This window comes from Leucoraja erinacea, unplaced genomic scaffold (assembly GCF_028641065.1).
Source record: "Leucoraja erinacea ecotype New England unplaced genomic scaffold, Leri_hhj_1 Leri_115S, whole genome shotgun sequence".
NCBI lineage: Eukaryota > Metazoa > Chordata > Chondrichthyes > Rajiformes > Rajidae > Leucoraja > Leucoraja erinaceus.
In genome coordinates, this window is record NW_026575407.1 from 67,501 (window position 1) to 80,000 (window position 12,500).

The 12,500-nt window shown below is 50.2% G+C and overlaps 1 protein-coding gene across 1 annotated transcript in view; it reads left to right on the forward strand.

Annotated features, from left to right (window-relative positions):
- LOC129715398 (glycogen phosphorylase, muscle form-like) overlaps positions 1-12,500 on the forward strand; it is a 56,179-nt gene that overhangs the window by 33,577 nt on the left and 10,102 nt on the right. The window contains exons 5-11 of the mRNA XM_055665290.1: positions 5,066-5,197; positions 6,877-6,988; positions 7,425-7,507; positions 8,022-8,165; positions 9,326-9,418; positions 11,343-11,489; positions 12,255-12,418. Coding sequence (XP_055521265.1) covers positions 5,066-5,197; positions 6,877-6,988; positions 7,425-7,507; positions 8,022-8,165; positions 9,326-9,418; positions 11,343-11,489; positions 12,255-12,418 — 875 coding nt within the window. The remainder of the gene's footprint in view (positions 1-5,065; positions 5,198-6,876; positions 6,989-7,424; positions 7,508-8,021; positions 8,166-9,325; positions 9,419-11,342; positions 11,490-12,254; positions 12,419-12,500) is intronic.

Here is a 12,500-nt window from a genome sequence, read left to right on the forward strand (position 1 = left end):
ATTCCTCCTCATCTCTTCCCTAAAAGAACGTCCTTTCGTTCTGAGGCTGTGCCCTCTGGTTCTAGACTCTCCCACTAGTGGAAACATTCTCTCCACATCCACTCTATCCAGGCCTTTCCCTATTCTGTACGTTTCAATGAGGTTCCCCCTCATCCTTCTAAACTCCAGTGAGTACAGGCCCAGCGTCGACAAACGCTCATCGTCCGTTAACCCACTCGTACCTGGGATCATTCTTGTAAACCTCCTCTGGACCCTCTCCAGAGCCGGCACATCCTTCCTAGGATACGGTGCCCACAATTCCCCACAATACTCCAAATGCGGCCTAGACCAGCGCCTTATAGAGCCTGCATGGTAATATTAAATCTGTGGAATTCTCTGCCGCAGAAGGTAGTTGAGGCCACAGTTCATTTGCTATATTTAAGAGGGAGTTAGATGTGGCCCTTGTGGCTAAAGGGATCAGGGGGTATGGAGAGAAGGCAGGTACGGGATACTGAGTTGGATGATCAGCCATTGAATGGCGGTGCAGGCTCGAAGGGCCGAATGTGGCCTACTCCTGCACCTATTGTCTATGTATCTATTATACCCCTGTTTTAGTATATGTAACCCTCTTGAATGCTATTGCTTTCTTTACAACTGATTCGACTTACAGATTGACTTTTTGGGAATCCTGCACTAGCGCCCCCAAGTCCATTTGCGCATCTGATTTCTGGATTCTCTCCCCATTTAGAAAATATGTTACATAACAATCCCCCACTCCCACCCCTTGTGTACAAATCATTGATATAAATAATGAATGGTGTAGTGTCGTGACATACTTCCCTGTGTCTGAACCCCCACATCCCACTGTCCCTTATCTATTCCAGCAGCACGTTCTGTACACCTACCACCTTTGTGTAATAAAGATACCCCTCAGATTCTTATTAAATCCTTTCCCCTTCACCTTGAACCTATGTCCTATAACCATATAACAATTACAGCACGGAAACAGGCCATCTCGGCCCTACAAGTCTGTGCCGAACAATATTTTTTTTCCCCTTAGTCCCACCTGCCTGCACTCATACCATAACCCTCCATTCCCTTCTCATCCATATGCCTATCCAATTATTTTTAAATGATACCAACGAACCTGCCTCCACCACTTCCACTGGAAGCTCATTCCACACCGCTACCACTCTCTGAGTAAAGAAGTTCCCCCTCATATTACCCCTAAACTTCTGTCCCTTAATTCTGAAGTCATGTCCTCTTGCTTGAATCTTCCCTATTCTCAAATAATTAAAAATAAAATGCATTTCGTTGTCTCTGCAATGCATTTCATTGTCTCTGTACTGTACACTGACAATGACAATTAAAATTGAATCTGAATCTGAATCTTATGAAGAAAGACTGGATAGACTTGGTTTATACTCTCTAGAATTTAGAAGATTGAGAGGGGATCTTATGGAAACTTACAAAATTCTTAAGGGGTTGGACAGGCTAGATGCAGGAAGATTGTTCCCGATGTTAGGGAAGTCCAGGACAAGGGGTCACAGCTTAAGGATAAGGGGAAATCCTTTAAAACCGAGATGAGAAGAACTTTTTTCACACAGAGAGTGGTGAATCTCTGAACTCTCTGCCACAGAAGGTAGTTGAGGCCAGTTCATTGGCTATATTTAAGAGGGAGTTAGATGTGGCCCTTGTGGCTAAAGGGATCAGGGGGTATGGAGAGAAGGCAGGTACGGGATACTGAGTTGGATGATCAGCCATGATCATATTGAATGGCGGTGCAGGCTCGAAGGGCCGAATGGCCTACTCCTGCACCTAATTTCTATGTTTCTATGTTTCTATGAATCTGAAAGGGAAAAGCTTGTCCACATCAACTCTGTCCTCGATTCCCCTACTCTGGGCAAGAGACTCTACCCGATCAATTCCTCTCATGATTTTGTACACCTCTATAAGATCTCCCCTCATCCTCCTGCGCTCCAGGGAATAGAGACCCAGCCCTGCCCATCCTCTCCCTGTAGCTCAGGCCCCTCGAGTCCCGGCAACATCCTCGTAAATCTTCTCTGTCCCCTCTACCGGCTTGACAACACCTCCCCTGCAACAGGGTGACCAAATCTGAACACAATACTCTGAATGTGGCCTCACCAATGCCTTGTACAATTGTGGCCATCACGGTGGCATGGCGGGTAGAGTTGCTGCCTTGCAGCGCAGCGCTTACAGCGCCGGAGACCCGGGTTCGATCCCGACCACGGGTGCTTGTCTGTATGGAGTTTGTACGTTCTCCCCTGACCTGCATGGGTTTTCTTATTTTTTAAAATAATATTTTTATTAGAAGCATGTACATACCATAATGAAAACACATTTACTTTATCAATTACATATTATTAATAGATGGAGTTCCAGCTATCAAAGTAATAGGGGTCCTCATTTATCAATGGTGTATATAACTCTGTATCTATTTGTTAATTATTTTATAGATAGGGAGAATGAAGAGAAAAAAAAACACGATAAAATAGAAAATAATAAATGACCAATAATACAACTTTGGAGATAGGCCGTAGATTATAAAACATAACCATTCATCTAATCCTGGGTTCAAGCTTCAGTCAGACTTCCGTGCAGGACCAATTTACCCTTTGAAAAAGTCAATAAATGGAGACCATGTTCTAGCAAATAATTCTTCTTTGTCAATTAAGACAAGTCTAGTTCTTTTTTTATTTTTATTTATTTTATTGAACCTTTATTTAACCAGGAGAAATTGTCTCATTGAGATTAAAAATCTATTTTACAAGAGAGTGCTGGCCAAGACAGGCAGCAGCACAGTTCCACAGTTACAGACAATAATTTAAAAACAACAGAGAACATATAAATACAGTCACAGTCAGAACATCATCAAACAAAACATGTACAGACAGAAGAGCCCTCTTCAACACCATTAAGAAGGGATTTAAATCTGTTTATATAAACCAGCCCCTTAAGTTTTAGTTCATTCTGCAGCTGGTTCCATGCGAAGGGAACAGCATAACTAAATGCCCTTTTCCCCAGTTCAGTACGGACTTTAGGTACAGTTAGTAAGAACAAGTCCTCAGAGCGGAGCTGATAAGTTCCTGTGCTTTTTCGAATTGCATACTTCTGCAGGTATGAAGGAAGAACACCAAGGATAGTCTTTCCAAATGTAAGGTCACCGTTTTAATTGTGAAGGTTGTTCGACTTTTCCAAAATTTTAATATTCATTTTTCCCCAGTTATTATACTATAATCGAGGAAGTTTATTTGGCTTGTTGTAAGTTTCAGGCTTTGTTCTGATATTCCTAATATTATTAGTTTTGAGTCGGGATCCAATTGAGTATTAACAACTTCAGAAGTTATTCTAAAAATATCCTTCCAGAAATGTTTGATTTTTATGCACTTTACAAAAGTATGAGTTAAATTAGCCTCTGAGTATTGACATTTATCACAGATAGGAGAGATATGTGGCTGCATGGGTTTTCTCCGAGATCTTCGGTTTCCTCACACACTCCAAAGACGTGCAGGTTTGCTGTTTGATTGGCTTGGTCTATATGTATAATGGCCCTGGGGTAGGATAACCATATAACCATATAACAATTACAGCACGGAAACAGGCCATCTCGGCCCTGCAAGTCCATGCCGAACAAATTTTTTTCCCCTTAGTCCCACCTGCCTGCACTCATACCATAACCCTCCATTCCCTTCTCATCCATATGCCTATCCAATTTATTTTTAAATGATACCAATGAACCTGCCTCCACCACTTCCACTGGGAGCTCATTCCACACCGCCACCACTCTCTGCGTAAAGAAGTTCCCCCTCATATTACCCCTTAACTTCTGTCCCTTAATTCTAAAGTCATGTCCTCTTTTTTGAATCTTCCCTAAGGGAAAAGCTTGTCCACATCAACTCTGTCTATCCCTCTCATCATTTTAAAGACCTCTATCAGGTCCCCCCTTAACCTTCTGCGCTCCAGAGAATAAAGACCTAGGTCTTTAAAGACAATAAAGACAAGGATAGTGTTAATGTGCGGGCCAGTGTGGACTCGGTGGGCCGAAGGGCCTGTTTCTGCGCTGTACACTGGACCTCGCTGTAACAGGACCTGCCAACTTTTATACTCAATACTCTGAATGATGATATTTCAGACGTACAGCATGGAAACAGGCCCTTCGGCCCACTGAGTCTGCGCCGACCAGCGATCACCCTGTACACGAGCACTGGGGTTGCCAACTTTCTCTCTCCCAAAAGGGACAAAAGGACAAAATACGGGACAATATAGTTAACTGTTTAATAGAGAACTTGTATGTATAAAAACAAAAAGATAAAAAGTAAAAAAGAGGAAAATAAAAGCAAAACAGAATCTGGGCTGCAAAGAGTCTCAACAATTTAATCCCTGTTTGTCGTCAAGTCCGTTCCAAGGTATAACGGTAATTTGTAATTGTAATTTATTTATTTTAGGGACAGTGCATATTAATAAACATTTACATGTAATACGCAAGATTGTAGCCAGTAGCTAATTTCCATCTTTGGGTAAAAAAAACTATTATAACAGTTGGAGAGGGATGAGTTTATGTTGTATGAAAATGTTGAATAAATCTTCCCCAAGTCCTATCAAATTTAACCAATGTCACTCCTAATTTCTTCCTAAATTTTCTAAAACATGATATCGTTTCACAGTACCAATGGATCGACTGCTGTGTTAACGGGTTGAGGAGGGTGAGGGGTGGGGTGGTGATGGTGAGGGTGAAGGGTGAGGGGTGGGGTGGTGAGGGGTGAAGGGGTGAGGTGTGTGGGGTGGTGAAGGGGTGAGGTGTGGGGGGGAGGTGTGGGGTGGTGAAGGGGTGAGGTGAGTGGGAGGTGTGGGCTGGTGAGGGGAAGGTTGGGGAGGGGGGAGGTGTGGGGTGGTGAGGGGAAGGTTGGGGGAGGGGGGAGGTGTGGGATGGTGAGGGGAAGGTTGGGGGAGGGGGGGGGGTGTGGGGTGGTGAGGGGAAGGTTGGGGAGGGGAGTGGTGGGGGTTGAGGTGGGATCTCATCACCAGGCCCCAAGGCCCGACGTTGACCCGGCTGCTTTACCCACAGATTGAGGAGGCTGATGACTGGTTGAGGTTCGGCAACCCCTGGGAGAAGGCCCGCCCGGAGTACACCATCCCCGTCAACTTCTACGGACGAGTTGACTACACCCCCGACGGGGTCAAGTGGGTGGACACGCACGTAAGAGGCTCCTCCGCTTGTCTCCATTCAATGAATTAATAGCCTTAATAACTGAAAAAATAAACAAGCTCCTTCTGTCGCCATTACTGTACAGGAAGCAGGCTTTAGGGATAGGAGCAGAATTGGGCCATTCGGCCCATCGAGTCTACTCCGCCATTCAATCATGGCTGATCTATTTCCCCCTCCTAACCCCATTCTCCTGCCTTCTCCCCATAACCTCCGACACCCGTACTAATCAAGAATCTATCTATCTATCTCAGCCTTAAAAATATCCACTGTCTTGGCCTCCACAGCCGTCTGTGGCAAAGAATTCCACAGATTCACCACCCTCTGGGTAAAGAAATTTCTCGTCATCTGCTACCTAAAGGAACGTCCTTTAATTCTGAGGCTGTGCCCTCTGGTCCTAGACTCTCCCACTAGTGGAAACATCCTCTCCACATCCACTCCATCCAGGCCTTTCACTATTCGATACGTTTCAATGAGCCCCCCCATTCATTCTTCTGAACTCGAGTACAGGCCCAGTGCCGTCAAACGCTCATCGAACATTAACCCGGGATGAACCTCCTCTGGACTCTCTCCAGAGCCAGCGCTTCCTTCCTCAGTTAGATTTAGCTCTTGGGGCTAAAGGAATCAAGGGATATGGGGAGAAGGCAGGAACGGGGTACTGATTTTGGATGATCACATTGAATGGCGGTGCTGGCTGGAAGGGCCGAATAGCCGACTCCTGCACGTATATGTGTCTATTCTAGGGATCCCGGCATTGTCTGTCTATCCAATGCCTTGATGTTGTTCCTGGCCTGGGATCGTCTGTGGGTGGAGGCAGCTTCACTCTGGTGTCTAACCCCCCGGAGCCTGGGAGTTCTGCGGCTGTTCAGCCCGAGTTATATAAACATAGATGCATAGCTATATAAACATAGCTAGATGCAGGAAGATTGCTCCCGATGTTGGGGAAGTCCAGGACAAGGGGTCACAGCTTAAGGATAAGGGGGAAATCCTTTAAAACCGAGATGAGAAGAACTTTTTTCACACAGAGAGTGGTGAATCTCTGGAACTCTCTGCCGCAGAGGGTAGTCGAGGCCAGTTCATTGGCTATATTTAAGAGGGAGTTAGATGTGGCCCTTGTGGCTAAAGGGATCAGAGGGTATGGAGAGAAGGCAGGTACGGATACTGAGTTGGATGATCAGCCATGATCATATTGAATGGCGGTGCACGCTCGAAGGGCCGAATGGCCTCTACTCCTGCACCTAATTTCTATGTTTCTATATAACATATACAATTATAAAAGGACTGGACAAGCTAGATGCAGGAAAAATGTTCCCAATGTTGGGTGAGTCCAGAACCAGGGGTCACACACACAGTCTTAGAATAAAGGGGAGGTCATCTAAGACTGAGGTGAGAAAAAAACTTTTCCACCCAGAGAGTTGTGCATTTATGGAATTCCCTGCCACTGAGGGCAGTGGAGGCCAAATCACTGGATGGATTTAAGAGAGAGTTAGATTGAGCTCTAGGGGCTAGTGGAGTCAAGGGATATGGGGAGAAGGCAGGCACGGGTTATTGATAGGGGACGATGATCACAATGAATGGCGGTGGTGGACCGAAGGGCCGAATGGCCTCCTCCGGCACCTATTGTTTATGTTTCTATGTATGCTGTGCCGTAACCCTGTTCCCATCCGGCCTAGGTTGTCCTGGCTTTACCGTACGACACGCCGGTGCCAGGATACCGAAACAACACCGTCAACACCATGCGCCTGTGGTCCGCCAAAGCTCCCAACGAGTTCAAGCTGGATGACTGTGAGTTCCCCCCCTCTCTTAAACAGACAAAAGGTGTAGGAAGGAACTGCAGGTGCTGGTTTCACTTCCCTCCTGATGCTGAGTCTGAAGTCATGGTCGGCGTGGATTCGATGGGCCTGTTTTGGCGTCGGCAGCCATTTTGGGGTTGGCAGCCATTTTGGGGTTGGCAGCCATTTTGGGGTTGGCAGCCATTTTGGGGTCGGCAGCCATCGCCCATTCTTCTTCTCCAGAGATGCCGCCCAGCCCACTGTGTAACTCCAGCATTTACTGTATATCTTGTGAGGTCAGGACATTATTGAACGAAAGTGGAGAATTGAATGTTGGTACCGTTGAGTTGTTTTCTCCTAGCGTGGTGCCTGTATCGAAGTGTTTTATCACCTGCATAAAAATCCCTGCTGTGCCAAACGTCTCCGATCTTTTCCCTCTTGTGTTTCAGTTAATGTCGGTGGCTACATCCAGGCTGTGCTGGACAGGAACCTGGCGGAGAACATCTCCAGAGTTCTCTACCCCAACGACAACGTGAGTTGGTGATTGTATATTTGGGCGGGGCGGAGCGGGGCCTCTTTCTACGCTGTATCTCGAAAGTAAAGTCTAAAGTAGACTGTGAACGGCCAAATGTCTTTCAACTTTGAAGAAAGTAGAGCCAAAGGCATGCCTTCTGTCTGATTTAAAATGCCCTGATCTTTCAAAAGTTTAGTTGAGTTTGGAGATACAATGCGGAAACAGGCCACCGGGCCCGCGCCGACCAGCGATCCCCGCACATTAACGCTATCCTACACACACTAAGGACAATTTTTACATTGACCAATTAACCTACAAACCTTTGGCGTTTACCCATTTTCACTCGAAAATACTATGATCCAGCCTCTACCACTCCCTGGAGCAGAGAATTCTACAAGAAGAAGTCCCTACATTCGATTTAAGTAATCTGCCCCCATATCTTGACACTACGCCCCCCCACATTGGAGACTTTCCCAGCTTCCCCTCTCACCTGTCTCCCATTCTCTTCCTTTCTTCCCTCCTCCTCTCCCAGTTCTTCGAAGGGAAAGAACTAAGGTTAAAACAGGAGTATTTTGTGGTCGCCGCCACTCTGCAAGACATCATCCGCCGCTTCAAGTCCTCCAAGTTTGGGAGCCGTGATCCCGTGCGAACCACATTTGAAGCCTTCCCTGATAAGGTAAGCGAAACTCTAGTGTCTCCTAAAGGCCAACTCTAATGCCCGCAGGCCCCGAAAATGGCCGTTAGACCCCAAAATGGCCGCAGGCCCCAAAATGGCCGCAGGCCCCAAAAATGGCCGCCAGACCCCAAAATGGCCGCCAGGCCCCAAAATGGCCGCCAGACCCAAAAATGGCTGCCGGCCCCAAAAGTTGACATTCATTTCGTTTGTACACTGAACAGGATAGTCCACGTGTTTCTTCTTGGGGCCCACGATCGTGTGTGTTTTACAGATACAGTCCGTGATACTCTGCCCACAAAATGGCTGCCAAACTCAAAATGGCACCCAAGTGGCAAGGTGTATCCACATTTGTTGGTCAGGGGGTGACTGAGTGGCTTAACCTGAGGATTTATTCTGGATTCTAAAAAAATAATTTAAACTTGCATAATACACTGACTTGTGACCCCAATGTCTGTGCCCAACAAGATGCCAAGACACTTGGAGGAAAGGTCCTGAACCAAAACGTCACCCATCCTTTTTCTCCAGAGATGTTGCTTGGCCCGCTGAGTTACTCCAGCACTTTGTGCTTTAAGACATCCGTGCCTGGGCTTCTGAACAGCTCCGTGACTTGGGGTTTACTGTGATTAGGGTCGCCAACTGTCCCGTATTAGCCGGGACATCCCGTATATTTTGGGCTAAATTGGGTTGGTCCGTACGGGGACCGCCCTTGCCCCGTATTTGACCGCTACTACTCGGGTCGAGGGGGCTGTCGGGTCGTCCGGCCCCCGCCTCACCCGTCCCGACGTAGTGCAGCCCGTGGAGTGCAGCAGCAGCACCTCGCCAGTGGCCCCGTCGGTCGGTCGGCAACCCGGCCTAACTGTCCGACCTTCGGACCTTCGCTGACCGCCGACACCACCACCACCCCTCCTCCTCACGGCCGATCATCGGTTCACAAGTTGGACGGGGCGCAGGACTTTGTGCGAGGCCCCCCGGGGCCAAAACTCCTCAGCTGGCCCGCCGGCTGGGCTTTGTGTGCAGTCCAGCACCCGGGGCCAACTCATCATTCACCCAATTGTCTTCGGGGATCTATCCCGTATTTTAAATGTTTGTCCCTTATTTGGGGGTGGGAAAGTTGGCCACCCTAGCTGTGAAGCCGTGCTGATTTTCACTTTGTTTCTCAGGTCGCTATCCAGCTGAACGACACCCACCCAGCGCTGGCCATCCCTGAGCTCATGAGGATATTCATCGACATCGAGCACTTAAGCTGGGAGAAGGTGTGGACCATAGATATCAAGCCGGTCGCAGTTCACCTCGTCTTAACGTCCCAAAAAAGCACTCGTGTGAAGCAGCAGCTCCCGTCAGCCCTCGTTCACCCTCCCCCCCCCCCCCCCCCCCCCCCCCCCCGCCTTTCTCCCCTCTTTCATCAGTCCGAAGAAGGGTCCCTCCCTGAAACATCGCTTGCTCATTCCCTCCACGTAGGCTGCCCGACCCGCTGTGTTCCCCCAGCATTTTACGAGAGGTTTAGTCGCCGCAGCGGGTAGAGCCGCTGCCTCACAGGGCCGGAGACCCCTGTTCGATCCTGACCACGGGTTCTGTCTGTACGGAGTTTGTACTTTCTCCCTGTCTAAGACCGTGTGGGTTTTCCCCGGGTGCTCCTGTTTCAAGAGAGAGTTAGATTGAGCTCTTGGGGCTAACCGAATCAAGGGATATGGGGGAAAAAGCAGGAACGTGGGATCATATTGAATGGCGGTGCTGGCTCGAAGGGTAAAATGGCCGACTATGTTTCTATATTTCCTCCCACACTCCAAAGACGTACAGGTCTGTAGGTTGATGGGCTTTGGTAAAGATTATAAATTGTCCCTGGTGGGGCACGTTGGTCTAGGGTGGGACTAGTGTGGATGTGATGGGCATGTTGGTCGGGGTGGGACTAGTGTAGATGGGGACTAGTGTGATGGGGGTCGGGGTGGGACTAGTGTAGATGGGGCATGTTTCGGGGTGGGACTAGTGTTAGATGGGGCATGTTGGGGGTGGGACTAGTGTAGATGGGGCATGTTGGTCGGGGTGGGACTAGTGGACTATGGGGCATGTTGGTCGGGGTGGGACTAGTGTAGATGGGGCATGTTGGTCGGGGTGGGACTAGTGTGTATGGGGCATCGGGGTGGGACTAGTGTTGGTATGGGCATGTTGGTCAAGGTGGGACTAGTGTCGGGGTGGGGCTAGTGTAGGTCGGGGTGGGACTAGTGTAGATGGGGCATGTTGGTCGGGGTGGGACTAGTGTAGGTGGGGCATGTTGGTCGGGGTGGGACTATTGTAGATGGGGCATGTTGGTCGGGGTGGGACTAGTGTAGATGGGGCATGTTGGTCGGGGTGGGACTAGTGTAGATGGGGCATGTTGGTCGGGGTGGGACTAGTGTAGATGGGGCATGTTGGTCGGGGTGGGACTAGTGTAGATGGGGCATGTTGGTCGGGGTGGGACTAGTGTAGATGGGGCATGTTGGTCGGGGTGGGAGTAGTGTAGATGGGGCATGTTGGTCGGGGTGGGACTAGTGTAGATGGGCATGTTGGTCGGGGTGGGACTAGTGTAGACGGGGCATGTTGGGCGGGGTGGCACTAGTGTAGATGGGGCATGTTGTTGGTGGGACTAGGGTAGATGGGGCATGTTGGTCGGGGTGGGACTAATGTAGATGGGGCATGTTGGTCGGGGTGGGACTAGTGTAGATGGGGCATGTTGGTCGGGGTCGGGGTGGGACTAGTGTAGATGGGGCATGTTGGTCGGGGTGGGACTAGTGTAGATGGGTCATGTTGCTGGGGGTGGGACTAGTGTAGATGGATGGGGCATGTTGGTCGGGGTGGGACTAGTGTAGATGGGGCATGTTAGTCGGGGTGGGACTAGTGTAGATGGGGCATGTTGGTTTGGTTGGGGTGGGACTAGTGTAGATGGGGCATGTTGGTCTGGGTTGGACTAGTGTAGATGGGGCACGTTGGTCAGGGTTGGACTAGAGGAGAATAGAGTTTGAAGGTGGTGGCAAAGTGCTGGAGTAACTCAGCGGAACAGGCAGTATCCATGGAGTGAAGGAATATTCCTTCACTCCATAGATGCTGCCTCCCCCGCTGGGTTTCTCCAGCATTTTTGTCCACCTCCCAACTTCTATCGTCCATTTGCGGCAGCTGACCGTCCCGTGTCTTTGCGCCCCTCAGGCTTGGGAGATCACCAACCGCACGTGCGCCTACACCAACCACACGGTGCTTCCGGAGGCCCTGGAGCGCTGGCCCGTGCACCTCTTTGAGCTCCTGCTGCCCCGCCACCTGGCCATCATCTACGAGATCAACCGGCGGCACATGGAGGTGAGGCCGCGCGGCCCGGCGCTGCCCGAACGCACTCACGCACGCACTCACGCTCACCGACGTCTGCCGACTCGAACCGCAGATGGACGCAAAATGCTGGAGTGACTCAGCGGGACAGGCAGCATCGCTGGAGAGATGGAACAGGCGATGTTTCTGGTCGAGACCCTTCTTCAGTCTCACCCATTCCTCCTCTCCAGAGATGCTGCCTGTCTCACCGAGTCACTCTATTCTCCTCTCGGTATCTTCCCCTTTGCTTCACCAATTCTAATTGAATTTGACTTGATTGTGCCGTACAACTAGGATCGGCAACTGTCCCGTATTAGCCGGGACATCCCGTATATTTTGGGCTAAATTGGTTTGCCCCGTATGAGACCGCCCTTGTCCCGTATTTGACCGCTACTGCTTGGGTCGGGGGGACTGTCGGGTCGTCAGGACCCCGCCTCACCCGTCCCGACGTAGTGCAGCCCGTGGAGTGCAGCAGCAGTGCCTCGCCTGTGGGTCGGTCGGTCGGCAGCTGTCCGACCTTCGGACCTTCGCTGACAGCCGACACTCCTTCTCACGGCCGTTCATGTGTTGGACGGAGCGCCGGACTGTGCGGGCGGCCCCTGAGCCTAAAGGCCTCAGCTGTCCCGCCGGCTGGGCTTTGGGTGGGAATTTGTCCCATATTTTGACCTTCCGTCCCGTGTTTGGGAGCGGGGCGGTTGGCGACGCGCGGTACGTCCGTACGCCCGTCTCTACCCCGTGCTGACCCGCCTGTCCCCGCAGAACGTGGCGAAACGCTACCCGGGGGACAACGCCCGCCTGGGCCGCATGTCCCTGATCGAGGAGGGGGACATGAAGAGGATCAACATGGCCCACCTCTGCATCGTGGGGGCGCACGCCGTCAACGGAGTCGCCCGCATCCACTCCGAGATCCTGAAAGAGACCGTGTAAGTTTGTTCCCAAAGCAACTTCCCGTCCCGGGGCCTCCTCAATTGTCAGAGTGAGGCCCAGCGTAAAATGCAGGAGCAG